The sequence below is a fragment of the Coenobita brevimanus genome, chromosome 98, assembly GCF_032717465.1.
Source record: "Coenobita brevimanus isolate Jiangsu-jjx chromosome 98, ASM3271746v2, whole genome shotgun sequence".
Classification (NCBI taxonomy): Eukaryota; Metazoa; Arthropoda; class Malacostraca; order Decapoda; family Coenobitidae; genus Coenobita; species Coenobita brevimanus.
Window position 1 is genome coordinate 21785655 of NC_137051.1, and position 23214 is coordinate 21808868.

General features: G+C 40.8%; 1 protein-coding gene across 1 annotated transcript in view; it reads left to right on the plus strand.

The window, feature by feature from the left end:
- Positions 1 to 23214, plus strand: part of Alg12 (Alg12 alpha-1,6-mannosyltransferase) — a 261057-nt gene that overhangs the window by 218379 nt on the left and 19464 nt on the right. Inside the window, exons 9-10 of the mRNA XM_080283639.1 lie at positions 18604 to 19159; positions 21677 to 21873. Of these exons, the coding sequence (XP_080139765.1) occupies positions 18604 to 19159; positions 21677 to 21873 (753 nt within the window). The remainder of the gene's footprint in view (positions 1 to 18603; positions 19160 to 21676; positions 21874 to 23214) is intronic.

Sequence of the window (23214 nt, forward strand, 5' to 3'; positions counted from 1 at the left end):
TACCTGTGGGCCGTCACTCCTTTACACTGACAATAACACTACGAAAAAAAAGTTCCGATATATATGTCCCAATTCCAGCAACTTGGATCTAAAAATAGAGTTATTTCTCAAAAAACAGAGAAAGACATGCTATTATTTGCTATTATTTCGGATTAACAAAAATGCAATTTCTGTGTTAATTTTCTGTCTATCGCCAGATGCCTCAATCCCGTTTGGGGTGACAACAAACAAATTGCCTCCACGTTGCCCTGTCCCCCACCATTTCACTCCCCTGCTCCCAACTCACACATCCCTCTCTCATATACCTCTCCACCCCATCCCTCCATCTCATCCTCGGCCTCCCCCTCCCTCTTCCCCCCTCCACCTCACTCACATACACTCTCTCTTCGTCAGTCTTTCACCCTCCATCCTCTCCACATGGCCAAACCACCTCAGTGTGTTCCTCATAACGCTTCCTATCACATCCACATCCACACCATAATGCTCCTTTATATCCTCATTCGTCAGTCTGTCTCTCCATGTGACTCGACAGGCTCCTCTTAAATAACTCATTTCCACTGCTCTCACTCTTGACTTGTGTCCTTTCAACAACGTCCAAGCTTCACTTCCATACGTTAGAGTTGGTATCACAATACTGTCATGTAGTAACTTTTTCACTTCCATGCTCACTTCCCTGTTTCTTATCACTGCTTTCAAAGAACCAGCAACCTTTCTCCCCTGCTGTACCCTTTCAAGCACTTCACCCTCCAAACCTTCATCCTTGCTCATCACACTACCCAAGTACTTAAACGTACTCACATTTTCCAATTCCTCACCATCCAGCCTCGCTGTACATTCACTGACTTCATCTCTCTCAGAGACCATCACTTTACTCTTCCCTACATTCACTTTTAGATTCCGTTTCTTACACACTCTCCCAAACTCATCCACCAAGCCTTGCAGCTCCCCTTTGTCTTCACTCAACAACACAGTATCATCTGCAAACAACAGTACAGGGAGTTTCCAAACACTATCCTCTCTCACCAGGGCCACTCCAACATCCACTACCTTACCTTGTACCTCTTTTATTACCCCATCCATGTACAGATGGAACAACCATGGAGACATGACACATCCCTGTTTCAACCCAACCTTCAAAGAGAAAAATTCACTTAGTTCACCATCCACATGCACTGCAGCCTTAGCACCATCATACATACTCTTCACACCATTCAACAACTTCCCATCTACTCCATATATTCTTAATACTTTCCACAATCCTTGTCTATCTACCTTGTCATATGCTTTCTCCAAATCCATGAAAGCCGCATACAACTTCTTTCCCTTCTCTAGAAACTTTTCCACTAAAGATCTAAGAATGAATATGTGATCTACACAACCTCTTCCCTTCCTAAAGCCTCCCTGTTCTTCTCCAACTAATTCCTCTGTTCTTTCTCAAACTGTCAATAAGTATCCTACCATACACTTTTCCTATTATACTAAGAAGACAAATGCCCCTATGATTACCACACACTTCTTTTTCCCCTTTTCCTTTGTACAAGGGAATAATTATACCTGACTTCCAATCCTCCGGGACTCTACCTTCCTCCCAGGCCAATCTACACATCTTCCACATCCATTCTACTACTATCTCTCCCCCATGCTTCAGCATTTCACCACACACTCCATCAATTCCTGGGGCTTTCCCCAATTTAACTTTCTTCATTGCTTCCACAACTTCTATCCTACTGATTTCTTCCTGTCTTCTCACCTCCCTCCTTCTCCCAGCCATTCCCCAGCCACTTATACTCGCATTACTTCCATCCTGTATGTTCAACAATTCCTTAAAGTGTTCACTCCACCTGCTCACTTTTTCTCCCTTCTCCACTAGTAAGCTACCATTTTTATCTTTCACTCCCCTGCTAACCTCACGTCCACCCTGTCTTACTCTCTTCACCTCCTTCCAGAACATTTTCTTACAGTCCCCCCACTTTACACTCAAATTCCTTCCAAATTCCTCATCCACTCTCTTCTTACTCTCTCTTACTAATCTTTTCACCTCTCTCTTTCTTTCTACATATAACTCTCTCTTCCGCCTCTCAACCTCTTCCACGCCCCTATTTCTCATCCATTCATTGTATGCTTTCTTCTTTTGTTTCACAGCCTGTCTCACCTCTTCAGTCCACCACACTGTTCCTTGCACCCCCTTCCGTCTTCTCTTCCTCCCACACACCACATCACATGCATGTGTGTTAATTTTCAATTTTAAAAATAAAAGTAACAGTTGAAATAAATGTATTCAAATCATATGAAAGGCAATATTTCATGAAAAAGAAAAAAGAACATTAGAAATGGTATGAACAGTTGAATACAGTACAATCCCAGTTAACCGGGTGGCTTGGGGAATTCACCTTCCCGGTTACAGATTTTTCCCGTAGTTCTGATATTCAAATCTATACAAAGGCGATCATTATCACAGCAGTAAATACAATTCAGGTACTCACCACTTACATCAGGGGGCACACCAAGAGATTCCACCTGAAAAATTGCCTCGCAAACACACACCATGGTAATAGTGGACGTGCATGCAATGCCTTGTAGTACCGGTACTGCAAAATGCACAAGTCCATTCTGTTAACTACCGAATAATTTCTTGTATGTACTGTACTCACGTGGAAAACTAAAGAAATAAAATCCTGAATATTTATTGGTAAATTATCACGACACCTGTACCCCCACATCAGCTTTGTTTACGATCCCGGCCCCAACTGACCGCCATCATTCCGCCACTGTTTTGCACCATTGTTAACTACCGAAGTATTCGTTGTATGTACTGTACTCATAAAAGTGGAAAAATAAAGAAATAAAATCTTGAACATTTATTGGTGAACTGATGTTAAGACTGCACTGTAGAATTATCACACCTGTGCCCCCACACAAAGCTTTGCTTACGGTCCAGGCCCCGACTGGCCTCCATCATTCCACCCTTCACCTGCCACCAATCAGCTGTTTTGCACAAAATAAAATACATAATGTACTTATGAAGTGCAAGCATATATATTTTTTTTTCTTCCAACAAAGTAAACCTTCATTCCTATTAACATTTTTTTTTTTTTTTTTTTTTCCATCTCTGCCACACATGCGTTCTAAGATGAATTTATGTGGTGCAAGTTAGAGTCGGTCTGTTAGGAAGAAAAACACCGGCGTTTGCTGATTTGCTTTCTCCCGAGATGTCTGGCTTACAAATTCCATGCCTGTCTTTGAAACGATTTAACCATCCAACACTGAAATCACATTCGACTTCTGTATTCATTTTATTGCGAAACTCTCTTGCTTTTTCTTCGATATGAGGACCAGAAATAGGTGCTCCCCTAGATCTTTCTAAGCAAAACCACTTGAACGATGAAGAGTATGCCTTTTTTCAATGGACTTACTTGTCTCGCTTTTCATGAAAAATTCATTGAGCTTGGATGCTGGGTCTTTAAATAAATTGTTGGATTTCCTACATTATATTCGGTCATCAGTGTTTTATAATGTTTGCCTTTTTCAAGTCTATTGCATATGTCCAGTTTCTGTTTCAAGGTAGGCACGACACGTTTACGTTTAGTTTGCTCTTTAGGCATTTTGGAATGTTGAAATTACCGTCCATCAGAGCAACACAACAGCAACAGAGCTTGTTTACTGTCTGGTGGTAAAAAGCAGACTGGTGATTTGTGGAAATTGTGGAGGGTGTTGAGGATGACTGAATTCAAGTAGGGGAAAGAGGGAGGAGGAGGGCTGGTTATGAGGATTTACTAGGGATTTACATTAGCCAGAAATGCCTTCACCTCGGTTAGTCCGACTTCACCCAGCCTCGCGTGACACGATAAAACGGCGGTTTGGCAGTCCATTCAAAATGGCGCACCGTTATAACTTACTGACGTTTTTACCAGCCCTTGAATTTTCCCGTTTTTCTGAGTATTCCATTTGTCTGGATACCGAATAGCTGGGATTGTACTGTACATCAAAAGTCTTGTTTACTTTCACGCTTTGGGAACAAGCTGCAAGATCACTTACATTGGATGAGCGTGCCACAACGTGATTCATGCCCAAATACTTTATTTGTGGTGGATGTGACATCCTTGACACAGCGTTCCACTCCCTGGGAATGGCAAGGGTACATGTCCAGTACGATGAGTTGGCTTTCGTCCATTTGGTCCAGTCTGTTCTTCAGCAATGGAAGAACTGTGGCAGAGGAAAGCTCTACCAGTTCAGTGTACTTCTTGGCGTCGAAGTTTATCTTCAGTGCCGATTTTTCAAATATTCTAACTGGGGCTTGGTCATCATTCTCATTCATCTGTGCTTGTTTCAACAACATTATCGCCAGCAAGCTTACGCCAGCATCTTCATCAGCAACAGCTGACAACAGGATATTCCCTGGGTGACAGAAATGGCTGTTACTGGCAAGCACAGGGCGAATGATTGCCTGATCCTCCAATGACAGCTTTTGAATGAGCTCCACTATGAAGAAGAAATTTTTGGCTCCATCCTGACACGAGCTGTTGGCTTTCACCCTGAACCACACAGGAGCATAGTAGTTCACAGTGAATGAAACGAGACTTTTAGGATTGGTGATGGTTGCCCCTTTGACATGTAAAGTCACAATACGCGATTAGCTTTCGTAAGCCACCTGGCATGATTTAGTGGTCCTGGTTGTGCAGATGGTCCCACACCTTCATTAGTATATCCACTTGGCAATTGCACTGCCAAACATGCACATTCCAGGTAGCCCTGATCTTTACTGAGATCACTTACAACATCTAGTAAAATGCAAGTTTTTCCATGAACATGTTCATAACCAACAACTAGAAGATCTTTTGGGTCAGATTCAAGCGATTTACCTACTTCTCTGCAGTCTCGTTGACCAGTTGTCGATTCATCAACTTCCTTGAAATACCTTCGGAAAATGATTTCAACAAGATGTAACAAACAAACAAGCCGCTGTAGTGGTCTGCCAAGCTGTGTTTCGAGCTCATGGATCACTTCATTTCCCTTTCCAGTATTGACATTTGTCCCATCACAGACGATAGCTTGCAATGAATTTGTTGAATCTGTTTCTTGAAAGACAGACATGACTTCCTTAGCAATATCTGCTGCTCTTAAACTTTTGGGAGAACCGTGGTTGATATAAATGGCGTCAGAAAAAGCAACTACTGAGTAGTGATCTTCCTTACCGATTCTTTGACCATCTGGGGTTTTCTTGAGCATCTGATCGAAATTTCCATCGAAACCAATGCAAATGATCTCCTTCAAGTAGTTTTTATGCTGTTGCAATGTGAATTCTCTCCAGTACTTTCTCTGACAGCGGAGTTTACTGGGAGCAACTTTATTTTCTTCACAAAGAATATTCATATCTTTCAGTGCTCATTCACAATTGAGTAGATGTCTCTGTTGCTTACTTGACATCGATCAGCTACACAACTCAGCTCAGGGTAGACTAATCTGTTCTGACACTGTTCTGCCTGTTTGCATCCATCTACTTCTACAGTATCATCATCAACATATTGATCATATTGTTCATCACAGGCATCACTTTTGTTAATACATGCTGTCATTATATCTTCATTAATTTGCTTAGTATCTCTAGTGGACACTTCATAGAGCATCCTTTTCATCACTTTATTTGCTGCACACTTATTTTATGCTGTCTTCCGGTCTATTCCACCAATATACATTTTTTGCAACTATTTCGGCCAACCAGAAAGGTCACCCTTCAGGCGATATCTTGTCTGCTCTAGCGCATTGACACTCAGACCTCTCACATGCATTGAAGTTTTTGAAACATTTGCAACGACTAACGTCAAATAAGATGTCAAAGCTGGCAAGTTTCTCTATGCAGGTGTTGGAAGTCCTTTTGCTCACTGGATATTTCCTGAGCTCCTGTGCCTTTGCTATCAGGCATTTCACACGAAAAACAGCACTGGTGTAATCAGTAGTTGAGAGGGAAGCTTTCGTGTAAATTCCTGCTACTTCAAGCTACTTCAAATGCAACAGTTTCCACATAGGCTTGGGTGCTCAATGATGGATTTGTGGATTTATGTTCCAAATACAGTAAGACCTCGCTATAACGAACTAATTGGGGCCCAAGCCATTCCGAAAAATGCGAAATTCCGATAAAAGCAACATCTACACTTCCCCCTGCTAATCCAGACTTTTTCCGATATATCAGACATTAATCCGGATCGGATGAATGGTTTTTAAATTGTTTTGACTACCATTGCAGTACTGAAGTGTGTTATAACTTCACTACATTAATCATCCTCATTCATTTTCATTCATTGCCAGACGCCCTGTATCCCAGACAGGGTGGCCAAGGGCTTAGAGTTAATTGTTTTACAGGGAGGGGCACTAATCCTCCACCAACCTCACATGACACGTAGGGATGCCAACAGCATCTGGTGTTCCCAGGCGGTCACCCATCCAAGTACTAACCAGACCCAACACTACATTAATCAAATGATATAATATATATAATAATACTGTACTGTACACTGATAAACATATCTTTTATTTACCTTATTGTGGTGAACATACCAGAAGCGGTCAGGCAGTCCGGACTGCTTCTGGCTTTATCGGACTTTTTCCGATATATTGGAATTTAGTCCGGTAGCTCCTCGAGTCCGATAAAAGCGAATTCTGGTCTATTGAAGTCAGTTATATCGAAGTTTTACTTTATGCCCTTATGACATCACAGCTAGTGGGCAACTGATTTACCGGAAGACTGCATGATGAGCCGAAAACAGTCTCTCATGCTTTCTTGTGTGCTGCAACTGGCCATGATTCCAGTAAAATACGCAGACTCATACAGAATTCAAAACTGTAAACCAGTACCAGTTCGTGTAGTTGGTAACAGAAATGCAAAACAATGGGTTATCATTTATAGAGTTGCCAGTCACCAGTAATCACTGAATGCTTGGAGCATCAGTCCTGTAAACACTAAATTCAAAGTTGCTGGAGTATCACTGACTCATTTAAAAAAATACAGTTAGTTCATGTGAAAACATACTATAGGTCATCAAAATAGCCATGTTTCTTTGAACTTTAAATTTTTGACCCACCCTAATACACACATACAGACACACACACATACATATATATATATATATATATATATATATATATATATATATATATATATATATATATATATATACATACAGTACAGCAATACCTTTAAGACCATATACAGTACCCTCACGTCCAACACGGTAATATTGTCATGCATGGGTCCCGTGATGGACCAAAAACGTGTTGGACAAACAACAGAGCTTATGGGGAAAAATGAATTATGTCAGCAACCCTAGGAAAAGTCACCCTAAATACCTACCATATACCTATACAAATACTGGTACTACTGTAATTATAACAAATGGTACTGTGCTATGAATGATAACTAATCTTTTAGGATAGTGTTGGTGGGCTTGCTGGGAATGGAAGGTGGTATCCAAGGCTGTAGGTAGTCCTACTGAGTCCCCGGAGGATGGCTGCTGGCGTCACTAGCGGGTAATGGCTGCTGCTCCTCCTCAACCTCCCTCATAAATCCTTCGAAATCACACTCAGAATCACCATCTTCGTCCACAGCCATGGAAGGTCCTGCTTCTGCCTGTCCTGGCACTCTGCAAGCCTTCACTGCTGCCAGGATCTTGTCTTGGTTTTTTATTATGGTCCTCACGTTGGCTTCATTCATGTCGTAGGCCTTGGCAATGTCCACTTTCCTCTCCCCTTTCTTCTTCTTCTCGATGCTTTCTAGCTTGGTGGCCTGAGGGGGATGCCACCGCTTCTTGGGGCTCTCATAAGGCTTCCTAGGCATCGTGAGCAGGGTAAAATGCAGTAACAAGGGCAGAAAGTGCAGCAAGAAAAAAGCACCTTCCAATGCGAATTATGCGACTGAGTGGCGTTGTGGCGGGAGAAATTTAAACAAAACATCACGTGACAGCAGAAGCGTTTTTTATTGGGCGACATCACGATCACCACGATAATGGGCGGGGGAGGCTACTTGATCGGAAGTTTTTATTGGCTGTCAGCATCACGGTAACGTCCAGTATGACCGTGTTGGACCAGGGGTGATCGTGCTAGAGGCGAACTCTGTGGATTTCGCCCACTTCTCAGAGCTCTGTCCGTGTTATGCTAATGCACCCATGTTACAGTAATTAAACCGAATTAAATCTTACTAAATATTGCTCTCTGTGCTGGACACGAATCGTGCTGGACTAACGCGTGTTGGACGCGAGGGTACTGTACTTATATGTATGTATGTATATATACAGTAACCTCTCAAATAACGCTAGGGCTAGGTTCCTGGAGAGGTCACTTTAGTTAAAAACACGTTTTTTAAACATAATTTTCCCATAAGAAATAATGGTAATATTGGGGTTTATGTTCCTGGACTCTGGGAAAGTCTACCCATTTGGGGAGTTATGCTACTCTAAACTTAAAAGCAACAATATTAATTTGAAGGAAAATCCACATACAAAACAAAAACAGTATATTTGGGGAGAAATAAACAACATTTGAGCCTAATTGGGCCGAAGCGTTGTTTACTTCTCCCCAAATACATACTGTTTTCGTTTTCTACGTGGATCCTCTTTCAATTCTGCTTCATTCACGGCATTGTGAAAGTTCCTCAGCATTATTAATGCATTAGTAGGTCATAAAAACACTACAGTAAAAGCAACATTTTCATTACAGTAAGTAGGTCACGAACAATAACAACACACAACCTCCCTTCATCTATGCATCACTCGTCGTCTGCTGCTGCCCCTCCTTACCCCGCTACCCCCCCTCCCGCTGCTCCCCACCCTAAATTTGTTGTCCCTCCTCGCTCTGCTGTCCTTCCAATTCCTCTTCCTCTGACTCCCGTGCTACTGGTGATGAATATAACTCCCTTAAGTTTTCTGTCTTCTTCATAAAGAACTGCTCTATCTTGGTCTGAGTGGTTTTCTTCTTTCTGTTCTGCAGCATCAAGTTGTAACAATTTAGATCTACCATCACTTTCCTGGCCAAATTTTGCCCAAAAATGAGCCAAATTGCTCAGAATGGGGCCAAACTTCATTTTCGAATATTATAGTTCGAATAAAACCAGTTTAAGCAACAGACGAATAAATAATTGTATTTATGCATAAACTGCCACACATGGTCTATCAGCTCGGGACTGTCCAAGGCGCGCGCGGCTAATTTGAAACCATCACGTACGTGTAAAGTCGCATTAAATCGAGAAACCCTTGTTAGTTAAACATATCTCCTTAAATATTTGCTTGTGTTAAAACGAAAACGTGTTTTTTAAATTTGTGTTAGTTGAGAGGTAACTGTATATATATATATATATATATATATATATATATATATATATATATACAGTAGGTACCCACAGTACACGAGTTCAGAGTACGCGATCCTCATTGTACGTGAGGATATATTTTTTTTCTGAATTTTAATATATTTTTTAGTAGTATGTAAATTGAACTCGTTGTAGGCGAGACAGCAGCAAAGAGTGGCCCAAATCTGGGGTTTACGCAAAGCATGCGACATTGCCACCCCAAGAAACGTCAGCCACCAGTGATGGAGAGTGGAGACTCGTCGATGATGGAGCTCAGCTGGGTACAGTGTGCCGTAGATAAATTCAAGGAAGAATTCAAGAATGTTGAACACTGTCATCTGCAAGTGGAGGAATTGTTGACTTCACTTTGAAGGGTTTATTAACCCTTTAACCGCGGGCTTGTTTTGCTTTTTCTTGCGGCTCCTGCGGGCATATTCGCGCTTTGACAGACTCTTTAAAAATATTTGCCAAAAATCAGTTATTAGTCCTAGAATATTAAAATCACATTTGCTTATGGCACATACCTTCAGCTTTCTCCTGGGGTGTTTGTTGAGCCTTTGTTGAGTACCGTAAGACTTGTGGAGACCTCTGAAGTTGGGTAACGAAGTCTCCACTTTACACTTCCCGACAACCCGTAATATGATTACCACAGCCTGATATTATCACTAGAAACACTATTCTATGATTCTCAAGTAGTTTGGAATCCATATTCCAAAAAAAAAAACACTGTGAAAGCAATGAAAATTACGAGGGCGTATGACCTTCCCACTTGTGCTAGTTCACCGCTGGTGTTCTGTCATTTATCATTCATAAAAACACTCACAGTTTATATTTCTATTACTATATAACACTTATATATATCTACAGTCTTTATCCATAAGTTTCCTTCGGTAATAGTAGTTTATTGTCACTGTAGGCATTCAATTTCTTTCAGTAAAATACGTAGCATTCATTTTCTCATCCTGTATACTAGCATTGAGAGTGAATGTCACTTTCACCTTCACTCTCATAACTCATAGTATTCATACATGCTAGAGTGAAACTTTCACTTTCGTTACTCCGAGTATATATACAGTACTGTACTCGTATTCTTATATTACTACTCATTTACATTTCTATTTACGTTCTCTATTTTATTTACATTATTTACATTTCTATTTTATTTACACTGTGTTATGCACTGTCACTTGAAGTAACTTATAAAACTGTTTTCCACTGTTCACTTATATTTACATTCATTGCTTTCACTTGCTGTTTACACATTATTTACAATTCCACTTGCACTGTTTTACTCAACAGAAAAATCATAGTCACTCTCAATTGTCAGCCCTTTACCTCTTTCCACACGAGGTTTAGTAGGGGGTAAAGGTCACAGGGCCCTTTGCATGGGGCTAAAAATCTGCAGAAGTTAGCAGGAGCGAACAGACGTACTTTCACTTTAGAAGATGACAGTCAACTGATAGGGGTGGGCTGGGGTGGCCTACCTATGGAAATGCATTACTTCCAACGTCAGCCTCTTGACAGCTGCTAATATATAGCAGTGAAGTGATTGGCAGGAAATCTAGACAATACATTATAAATTAGGTAGTTCCAGGTGAATGTAAATATCACTTAGGCTTCTCCCTTCCCTCCTTATATATATTTTTAGTACGAGAATAGATTATACGGCATATTTCAAAGGGAAACAAACAGCGAAAATTAACGAACGAGTGCACGTGAGGTGTTGTCAGGTGATAATTAGCCAATTCCAGGGGTATGGCACTCTCACTTACCTTATTTCTTTTTGGTATATATTAATTGGTATAAGAATAGGGCATAGGGCTTATTTCAATGGATGAAATCAGTGGAAAATCCCAGGGAAGATTTACTTAGCACAGCACGGCCGGGCAGGCGAGAGGAGAGGGTAATGGAGGGAAGGTAGGGAGGGGAGTCAAGAACGGGGAGAAGTGGCTAAATTGTCAACAATGGATGGGAGTACAGATGAGATTAGGAGTGCTGACTAGTGTTGGACATTGGCAGTACTGATAGATGATACAAGCTACCACTTGAAAGCCCGGGCGAATTCAAAATAACACAGAATCGCAAAAGTGACGCCTCGCGGTATGATCCCTTGCTCCCAAGCGTCACGAAAGTGACGCCCCGCGGTTAAGGGGTTAACGAAGTGAATGCATTAGCTAGTGAAAGTGTCAAAAGTGCTGGTGACGAGAGTGGTGTGGCGAGTGGTGCAGGAAGTGCACGTTAGGGTTCTGAGAAAATTCACCATCAGACAATAATTAACTTGTTTCTTCCTCGCTGTAGTCGCTTTTAAGTACATATTCTAGCGTCACCCTTAGCTGTCTTCATTAATGATGGCGAATTGTCTTGTTATTGTTGTGATGGTGAACTGATTTGACGGCGAATTCTCCTGAAACCCACGCTAGGTGCTTCACCCTGTCTTGGATCCCTTTCTTATCTCCATTAAGCCTGTTGCCCTCTTGGGTTAAGGTTAGCAGCCATATTCTTGTTGGTTTAGTTAAGCCATATCCTTGTTGATTTAGTAAAGCCTTAAGCTAGTTGGTTTACTTTATCTTAGGTAATATGTCTAAGATAGTTTCCCTGTACAGTACAATACTTAGGTCTGAAAGGAGTCTCAAGGGTTACTGATGAAGGGGCATGCCGCTTGTATGTAATTTTTCCCATAAGTATATGTATTCACAGTACGCGAATTCCTAGTAAGCGACCTCCTTTCCCGCCCATATACTCGCGTACTGTGGTTACCTACTCTGTATGTATATATATATATATATATATATATATCTATCTATCATCATCATCATCAGCCGTTTGAGTATCCACTGTAGGACTGGCCTATCCCAACCAAAGTCGGGATGATACAGCCAATGCATCTCTACCAAGTGGCTTAGGCTGTCTGGTAGAGATTGTATGTAAGGTGAGAAGTGCTTGTAAGTGTAATTGTAGTGTTAGAGTGGCTTTGGATGTGTGTCTAGTCTGGGAACCAAGTGTAATCGGCCCGCGCAAGCCGACTGGGTGCAAGCATACTTTATACTAAGCGTCACTGGTTCAACTACAGCACCCCTTGTGTCCGCCAATGCAGTACGTGGCCGGGTGAACACTCTCAGAGTTTATTACCCTGGCGGGGTGCGAACCCTGGTTCACCCGTGTACGAAACGCACACTCTACCGCTGTACCACAGAGGCTCCAATCTATCTGTCTGTCTATCTGTCTATGTCTATCTGTATACTGTAATCCCTTTTAGACCATATTAATATACATATATATATATATATATATATATCTATATATATATATATATATATACATATATATATATATATATATATATATATACATATATATATATATATATATATATATATATATATATATATATATATATATATATATATATATATATATATATATATATATATATATATATATATATATATATATATATATATATAGATAGATAGATATATATATATATATATATATATATATATATATATATATATACGGCAGCAAGTGTCGGGTCAGAATGTTGTTCTTGAACAACATCTTGGCAACACATCAGATCTTGCGGCGACTCAACGGTCACAGGGGTGACACAATTTGGCGCCTTAGCGATGGCTCATGTTTTACTTCGGCCGAAGTCTGAGTAGCGTCATCTTCGGTGCAACTATCCTTGGCACCTGGAATATTGCCTATGATTAGGTCAAACAAAGGTTCTGACATGACAACTGCGAGTGTCATACAAGTGTAAAATGGAGATGCCACCTGGATACGTGCCTCAGGGAACAATCTCACTGATCCATCAATAAGGTTAGCTTGGATCTGTCGACCTGTGTACTGCTCAGTCCGAACTAGACTCTGCTTGACAGGGCAACCTGAGGACCCGTTGTCTCTCAGGACCTTCACAGGGATGTCTCCCACAAACCCTGGCTGAACAAGGAAGGCACTGTCACCTGTGGGAGGGCCTGTGGAGGAAGCAGCTAGCCACTGATTAGGCTGCTGAATAAATGATGTGGGAAACATGGTGCCCTGAGAATTTGATACCTGAGGAGTCGTACTCACTGCCTGGGGAGATGGAGCATTGGCCATCTGTGGAGGGGGGTTCACTGTCGCCGTGGGACTAGTGAACTGTGGGGAAGTACCCGTACTGCTAGGGACGACACCGCCGTGCTGCTGCTGAGGAACGAAGGCTGCGTTCACCTCCTGCCTCCGATACACTGGGGCTGGTGCTGAAAAGGTTTGTCCCGACAGTCGATTGCGTGGCTGATACTGTTGTTGGTTAGGGTACCTGTTGTACCTCTTCCTCTCAGGTTTCTGAGTGTTTTGCCCCTGGTCCTTCTTCTGCAGTTTTGGACTTTGGCCTTGTTGCTGGGGTTCAGTCTGAGACAGTTTCCCAGATTTATCAGGTTTCCTGTTCCAGGTATGCTGCATACGAGTTTGATACCCGTATGCAGTGAAGAATGCGTCAGCCTTCTTCACCATTTGGCTGGCATCTCTTACCTGGCAGATCTTAAGCTGAGCCATAAGTTCAGTAGGCCACGACTTTTCTAGCTGTGTGCGCAGCATAAGGTCAGTTATCCCCTCACGCGTGGAAGGAGTTTCATCTTTCTCCATCCACTCATCTAAGTAAGCAGTAAGCCGGTCAAGAAACTGAACGGCAGTCTCTTTTTCCTGTTAACGCGCCCTCATGAACTGACACTCGGCGTCGTCAACTGTGAGACCGTACACTTTGACGAGTGCGGCTTTCATCATCTCATATTTGAGATTGTCTCCACGAATTCTGTGGAGAATATCGAGGGCTGGGCCCTCAAACAGGCTAAGAAACTGAAGCCGCTTAGCTGCATCATCCAGCTGGTAAGGTTGAGCCATGTCTTCAAAACGAGCTATGTATGGCTCGATTCGCTCGCCTTCCTTGTATGGGGGAAGCTTGATGTGTGGGGTCGCCATAATATGTGCAGGGATAGCGCTCATAGAGCTTGGGCCAGCTGCACCAGATGTGTCTGAAGCCAAGGAATCTCGCTTGAGCTTCAACATTTCAAATTCATGTTTTTTGCGTGCTTCTCGCTCGGCACGTTCGTGTTCTCGTTGTTCTCGCTCGTATTCACGTTCTCTCTCTCGTTGTTCTAACTCGAGTTGACGTTCTCTCTCACGTTGTTCTCGCTCGTATTCGCGTTGTTCTCGCTCTTGTTCTAACTCGAGTTCACATTGTTTTTGTTCGTGTTCTCGTTCTCTGTCTCGTTTTTCATGAGCATCTTTCTCACATTGTTGCTCGTAATTAAACCTTGAGAGGACGTAGCTTTGGATTTTTTCTGGGTCATTAAGGCCCATATCTTTAGCTTCCTGTACATAGGCGTTGGCAGCCATGATACTAACTCAATCTAAATAAACTAGCGACTCAGTACTGACTGCGATTTTTGCAAAGAGAGATGTCAGTAATCAAGAACAAAGAATATGGGCACAGGTTAGTGGTGACCTGTTTTTATCTAATTAAACTGGTAAAGAAAATTAAACAAACAACTGACTATCAACTATTACGTAAATTAATAGAACTGAATCAATAATCACCAGTAAGATAGTGCTTATAGACTTTAATCATAAATATCTAAGTATGAATGAGTGAGTATTATTCCGTGAATAACTTTAGAGCTAGGAGTTAATATCCTGGAATGAGGTCGCCAATTGTCACGGAGTTTTTAATGAATATAATATTAAAGAATAATTATTCAATAATACTGAGAACAGGACAATGAATTGTCTTGTGAAAATCAAGCAATGATTACTTTATGCAGCTTACTTCACCGATTCTCTAAGGACGAGAATTTATAAACTTTCTCAACAGTACACAGCAGAGACTAACTCCTCACAATTGCTGTTTGTTAGTACTGTTAGCCTCTGGAGAAAGTGACTTCACCCCTGACAATCAATAACTAACGCTATTAATGATAATAGGTTCTTGCTGATGCATTAACTCCTGGTTGCACAACGGATTTTAAGCTTAATACAAAAGGACTGGCCTAAGTACCAGTTATGAATAGCAAAGCATTTATGCAAACTAGGAGCTATAAATGAAATAAGCTTAATATGGGAAATAAAACATGAGTTTACATTACATTAAGCTCAAGAAAAAGAACTGTTAAATTTATTGATCACAATAAAATAAATTTACGTTACATTTCAAAATGAATTCAAAATCAGGAGATCGCACGCACTCGCTCACTCAAAAGCTAACTCTTAAACCTAGGAAAAACGAAAAGGAATACTAGTCAGAAAAGTGGACCAAGCAGATGACTGGGTGTCGTTGAGGAAGGACGCTGCACACGCTAAGTCTCTTGCCAATCACGCTAGGTGGAAATTCAGGAACTGGACAACGGCGGCACTGCTACGCACTGGGCCCAACCTGCTTTCACGGCGCTCAAATCTTGACTGACTTCAAATCGTGAGAAAGAGGCGAGTGTCGTGGCCGCACTAATGGCCAATGAGTGTGAGCGATACACACCCGCAATTCGCTCAGCAAAGGTGCTAACATAGCGCACAAGGACGATCACTTATGAAATAGTGAAAAATGTTCTGAAAAAAACACTCTCGATCGGGTGAATACGTAGCGGTTAAACTGAGCGATAAATACTGGGATGCCACTAGAATTCGCGGTTTCCCACCAAAGTTGATGTCACGAGTTTATTCGAATACAAAATCGCGCCGCCTCGTGACAGACGTATTGGCAGTATAACAACTTGGTATTCACGAAATAAACATCATTATTATAGAAACTGGGTATCTATTCTAACTTACTGTTATTGCCAAAAACGTTATTATTGAAGCTGTTATTGGCGATATCTTATTGTAGACTCCTCTTGAGCACCTTCCTCATGAGCCTCTAGGTCACTATTGGCGCATTGTGTGGGGGGGGGGTCGCATACTGATGGAAAACGGCGTTTTTAAGCCACTTCTTGCCTCTACCTCGTGTTTTGTGGGGTAAACTTGCGCATTCAAGGTTTTTCGTTATGATTTTTGGTCACTCGCGCACAATGCGATTTGTGCACTGTGATGATGCGCACTGGGCGAGCCTACTGTACAAGGTAGGGCAGTGGATGTTAGAGCAGCCCTAATGAGAGAGGGCAGTGTTTGAAAACTTCCTGTTCTGTTAACAGATGATTCTGTATTGTTAAGTGAAGATGAAGGGGAACTGCAAGGCTCGGTGAATGAGTTTGGGAGTGTGTGTAAGAAATGGAATCTAAATGTGAATATAGGAAAGAGTAAAGTTATGGTATTCAAGAGAAATGAAGTCACTGAATGCATTGTGAGGTTGGATGGTGAGGAAATGGATAATGTGAGTGCATTTAAGTACAGAAATTGGGTAGTGTGATGAGTAAGGATGGAAGTTAGGAGGATAAAGTGCATGAAAGGGTACAACGGGGAAGAAAGGTTGCTGGTTCTTTGAAAGCAGTGATAAGAAATAGGGAAGTGAGCATGGAAGTAAAAATGTTGTTGCATGATTGTATTGAGATACCAAGTCTGCTGTATGGAAGTGAAGCTTGGACCTTGTTGGAAGGACACAAGCGTAGAGTGAGAGCAGTGGAAATGAGTTATTTGAGAAGACCATGTGGAGTTACATGAAGAAGTGAAGGAGCATTATGGTGTAGATGTGATAGAAAGCATTGGGAGAAATACATTGAGGTGGTTTGGCCCTGAGGAGAGGATGGAGATTGAGAGAGTAATGAGGAGATTGTATGTGAGTGAGATGGAGGGGGGTGGGAGAGGGAGGGGGAGGTTGAGGATGAAATGGAGTAGAAAGGTATACGAAAGAGGGGTGTGTGAGCTGGAGGGAGGGCAGTGAAATGGCGGGGGACAGGGTGACCCGTGGATTGCGAGCCGTAGCTCAGGCTGGGAAGTGTCGTGTTGCGAGCCACAGCTCGGGTTGTGCTAACCTTCCAGTGGCTGTGTATCACTGCTCACTACTCCACCTCTGCACAAATACACTCATGGTGCTATGCAAAGACAGAGAGAGAGAGAGAGTTTTTTTTTTTTTTTTTTTTTTTTTTTTTTATAACCAGATGATGCCCTTGATGTTTATCTTCAAGTTTATAATAAGCAAAAACTTTTTTCTTTTTTTTTTCCCACTACTTCACCCCTATGCAAACTTATGCATGGTGCTATGCAAACAAGGAGAGAATTTTTTCTTTTTTTCACCAGATGATTCCCTGGATGTTTATCTTCAAGTTTATAACAAACAAAAACTTTTTTTTTCTCATTTTTTGCACACCACTGGGTGGGATAAAAAAAAAGGTAGTTGCACAGTCCACGGGGTAACATGGAGGCAATTTGTTTGTGGCCACCCCTTATGGGATTAAGGTGCTGTTAATAGACAGTTAAATAGAACAAAATGTTCTTTTGTCTGTACTGTAGCTCCTTCTGTGGAAAATAATAAATTTTTTTCTTAATATGCACCAGGCTGTGCTAACCTGTCCCCTTTGTCTCACATAGCTATGTAGCTAGTCACTTGCTTTTGTCTCGACTCATTTCCACATAGGCATCTCACGCTAACTTTTAATAAACAACAATATAGTTAGTGCTTGTAACTGAACAAGTTTTCAGTGCAGATGATACAGGCATATGGTGGAATGGTATGTATAAAGGAAATGCATTTTTAATGATTAAAAATCTTATCAACTTAACATATGGATGTTTGTGTAAGAATTACGCAGTGATTATATAAAGGCGTCCGTCGGACAGTCATTATCTGCAGGATCTGCATATCAACAGTATCTTAGGAATGTAATCCCTGTCGATAATTTAGACCTGTACTTGAAAATTATACGACCATTGTCTAGTTGAGTCTCTTCACCACCACCAGGGTTGGCTTATTCTGTCTCACCAAGACATGAAAGAGAAAATGGTGGTGATATGAAAGTTGCAGGGGAAACTAAAGGTCTCCCTCTTGCCTCAACTTTTTTCTCATCGGAAGACTGAAATTAGGTCTGAATAGCCGTATCTCAGATCATCAGTTTCTCTTCCAATGAGAGCTCATGTAGCAGGACCTACCTGTATTTTGAAAATTGTAGTGAGGTCTCTGCTATAAGTACTTCGATGCTGTGACAGGTTCCAGTGTGGTAAAGGTATGCTGTATGGTAATTTAAGGATAGTATAGACTGAATTTTATAGGGTCTGGAATAAAGTTGGCATACTATATTGGGCTTTCATTTGAAGAAGGAAACTTTACAATGCATATCTTTCATGTCTCACTGTTCTTGCTTTAACAGGTTAGAGTGAAGCCAGCGCTCTTCCTTCTTAAGAACCTGGAAGAAGAAAACATTGACTGGACATGGCTTGGAGACAGAGTAGGGTTTATACACCGAGCAGTTAAGGAAGATACTAAAGAGGAAGATTTTGAGGAGGAAGAGAAGGAGGTTATAGAAAAAAAGGACTCATCCAAAGGAGAAACTAAAACTAAAAAGACAAAAACAATAAAAGAGGGAGAAAAGAATTTTGATAATCAGCATCAAGAAACATCTAGGCAGGGTAATGAAAAAGCAACAAAGCCTGAGACCCCCAAATTAAAATCCAAACAAACTAAACAACCAGTAATGGAAGTACCAAAAGTCTCTAACAGAGATGAGACAGATGAAGAAACTCAGCCAGAACCCAAGCTCCCTGAACCTGGCTGCTTTATGCCTAAGGAAATGTCAAGTGAAACTCCTGATCCTCTTGACTGTAAACAAATTACTTCTGATACTGGTGCTGATGAGAAGAGGGAAAAGGGAAGCAGTTTCAAAAGCTCCAAACACAGCAATGCCTTTTGCAGTAGTTGCAATACAGGTGAAGATGCTGGTAATGATTGCAGTGTTAATGATGAGGAAGATGTGAATGATGATGTCATTGTTGGTGTTGATGATGGTGGGGATGGTGATATGAGTTTTGGTGATGGTCTAATGATTGTTAGTAATGGTGATAGTCACATGTATGGTCATGTGAATAATGCTGATAGCAGCGGTGGTAGTCTCAGGCATGGTCTCGTAGGTGATAAGAATAATGTTGGGTATAGTGGTAGCAATGAAAATGCTGACATTTATTTGAATGTTGATGGTGATGTGAATGATGTTGGTATAATTGGTGGTGTGGAAGCTGTTGTTAGTGCTGGTGGTGTGGAAATTGTTGGCAGTAATGAGGGTGTGGAAGCTGTTGGTAGTGCTGGTGGTGTGAAAGTTGTTGGCAGTAATGAGGGTATGGAAGTTGTTGGCAGTGATACTGGTGTGGAAGTTGTTAGTAGTGGTAGTGATGATGGTTTGGAAGTTGCTGGTAGTGATAGTGGTGTGGAAGTTTTTGGTAATGATAATGACGTGGAAGTTGTCAGCAGTGATAGTGTTCTGGAAGTCACTAGTGATAGTGCGGAAGTTTTTGGTAGTGATGGTGGTGTGGACATTGTCGGTCGTGATGGTGGTGTGGAAGCAGTTGGTAATGATGACGATGTAAATGTTGGCAGTGAGAGTGGTGGGGGAGTTGTTGGTAGTGATGATGATGTGGAAGTTGGTAGTGAGAGTGGTGGGGAAGTTGTTGGTAGTGATGGTGATGTGGAAGTTGTTGGTAATGATGGTGGTGTGAAATTTGTCAGTGATAGTGGTGTGGAAGTTGTTGGTAGTGATAATGATGTGGAAGTTGTTAGGAGTGGTAGTGGTGTGGAAGTTGCTGATAGTGATGTATATGTTGAAGAAGCTGCTGGTAATTATGATGATGATATGAGAGATGACATTGATATCAGTGATGCTAATGATAATCTTAATGTAGATGGACATAGAAGTGATCTGAATAGTAATGTGCATGACAGTGGTGGTGGTGATACTTTTACTTTTGCTAATCATATTGGTCATGGTACCTGGAATGATGATGAGGTTAGTCATGGTAATGGTGGTGACGGTGATGTTACAATGATCTGTGTTGATGCATGTGGTGATGATGGTGATAACAAAGATAATGAAGTCATTAGTGATGGGGAGGAAGTCGGTAATGATGGTGTAATGGATAGTCGTTATGATATTCTTGAGGTTGGTCATGATGATGATGATAACAGTAATAATAATGATGACAGTGATTATGGTGGGTGTGATGATTTTGGTTATTGTAACAGTGACAGTGTAATAATTGATAATGTCTTGGATGAAATTAAGGAACTTAATAGTTTTAATGAAGGTGATCCTATATATAGAATAGATGCAGCTGAATACAGCTACACATACAAGGGTGACTGTGAAGATAGTACTGTAGGAAGTGGTGATGATAATAGTAGTATTGATGGTAATATTGTTGATGGTGATACAAATACTGGTAGGGGAAATGTTGATAGTCATAGTCATAATTATAATGACAGTAGTAGCAGTGATGTTGATTTCAAGAATGATACTGGAGTTTTACCTAATGTAGGCCATGAAATTGATTTTAATGATAATTCAAAAAAAAACTTGCACAGAGTAAATAAAATTGATGTTGGTGATGATCACAACAATCAGAATATCATTGATGATGCTATTGAAATTGATGAAATGGAAAATGAGGTTGTTAGAAATGATTCTCAGCGTTTAGCACATAGTTATAATGGTAATGTTCATAGAAGTGATAGGAAAGTAAATCAGATTGTTAACACAGCACTTACTGACAATAAAGACAACTTAGTTGTTGATGATATTGGCATTAATGATAATGATGATGATGGTAATGGTGGTGGTGGTGTTGGTTCCGGAACTGATGTTGAAGCTGACTTAGAGCCCATCATTCTTAAACATTTGGACCCATACGACTTGGATGGTGATGTGGGTACTGAAGCTGAATTAAAGTCAACGAGATCAATTGGTAATTGTGTAGATGGCATTGACATTAAGGGTATCAGTGATGCCTGTATAGATGACAGGGAAATTAGTGAGACAATTTCAGGTAATATGGGTCTGACTGAGTGCGGTATGAAAATTGGTGTTACTGATGATGGAGAAGTACTTGATGCATTCAGTGAAGATAGTTTGAACAAAATTAATCCCGAAGACAACAGCCATCATTTAGAAATTAGTGATACTGTTGGTATGAATAGTGGTGATCAGAGGAGGAGGAATGATGATTTTGACCACTATTTTCACATCATATATAGTGAGGGTGTAATTAGAAATGATGTCGTAGGTACTAATAGCTACATTGCTCAAGATATCACTGCAGAAGATGAAAGTTATAAAGACAGTGCTGATGACAGTAAGACAAACCTCAATCCAGATATAAGTAAGTATGTGGAAAGTGCAGATTTTTCTACCACTAGCAGTGTTAATCACAACATTAACAATCCTCAAATTAATCCAGAAATGAGTGGGAGCCAAGAAGAGGAGTTAGACCAACTGCCTCAAGAGACAAGCGAAGGTCAGCAGGATGAGGCAGTGAAGAAGGAGGAGGAGGAGGAAGGAGGAGAAGAGGAAGAAGAAGAAGAAGAGAGTGGGCAGAGGTTTGTAGAGGTGACGGTAAATTTAGACGAGGGTGAGAGCAGTGCCAGTCCAGTGGAAGTAAGTGCCAAAGAGTTTTCCCCACAACAGACTGTAACATAACATACCACCATATAACATGAAGCCTTAGTGGCCTAACAAAATTACAGAGAACGTGGTTAACAAAGAGCCTTAAGTCACTCATAATGTGAGTCTCCTCACATTAAGCATGGAGTCTCAGAGACTTGGCAAAACAATATTTGACACACAGCATGGGTACTCTAAAACTTTTGTGGCTCTTTATGTTATTACATGGTAAAAGCACAAATAACATGAAGCCATGGTATGTTGAGGCTGTTCAGTTTCTGCCCATAACATAATATCCTAACACCAACTGTAGTGTTCATATGTGTTGGTAGTGAGTAACCCCACACATTTGTGGATGAAACTCTTCTTGTTTTTGTTTAATTTTTTACAAGGTACAAAGGGCTAGCACACATAATTTATACAGTAATATATTTGTGTGTATGTGTGTGTGTGTGTGTGTGCATTGTGCATGTGTGTTCTGTTTTGTTTCACAGAGCACATGTGTTTGTAGTATTGTTTATCAAAGCAGATTTAATCATCAGCTGAGTTTGTTATTGTTTTATCTTTATTGTCTCTTAATAATGTGATAACCATGCTTAAGCAGTATAAATTTTACCTACTAGTAATTACTTTTCTCAAGACAGTGTGTTAATATATTTTCAACCAATATCTTCATCTTGTTACACTCTTTTCATTAGTTGGAGGATGGAAAACCCCAAGATAAGGGAAAGTTACATATATAAGTATATATAAACCGACACATGGGCCATAGTTTATGCTCATCCTCTCATTCTACCTGATTATGAAAGGAAGTTGTAAGCAGGGTTTCACACCAAATGAAAACCTGTTGTCCAGTGTTCAGTTAGTAATTTGAAGCTTTGCTTGACTACATGAGGAACAGTTCGCAATAATATTGTTACTCATGCAGTCTAGAAAAGATTCAAACTGCTAACAACAGATCTTGGTTTGGTGTGAAATCCTGGCTGTGGCTTTCTTTCAGTCAGGGTTTGGTTTTGAGGGTGAGTAGAAATTATGGCTCAGAAATGTACTTTAGGATGGTTATACAATAGTGCAGCAATGTCTGCTACTCAACTCTGCTTTATGCTTGATGATCATAAGTTTGACAAAATTTAATCAAACTGAAATATTCAAAATAGCCATAGTCCTCCAGAAAATATAGAGCAGTAAATTTTTTTTGTCCACAGCTCCTAAGTTGTAAGTTATAATAATGAGCTCATCCATTGATATCCCATTTAAATAAAATATAGTAATATAATGTGTACAGCACAGTAGTGTATGAATAATTATTGTACATATAATGTTAAGTCAGGATGC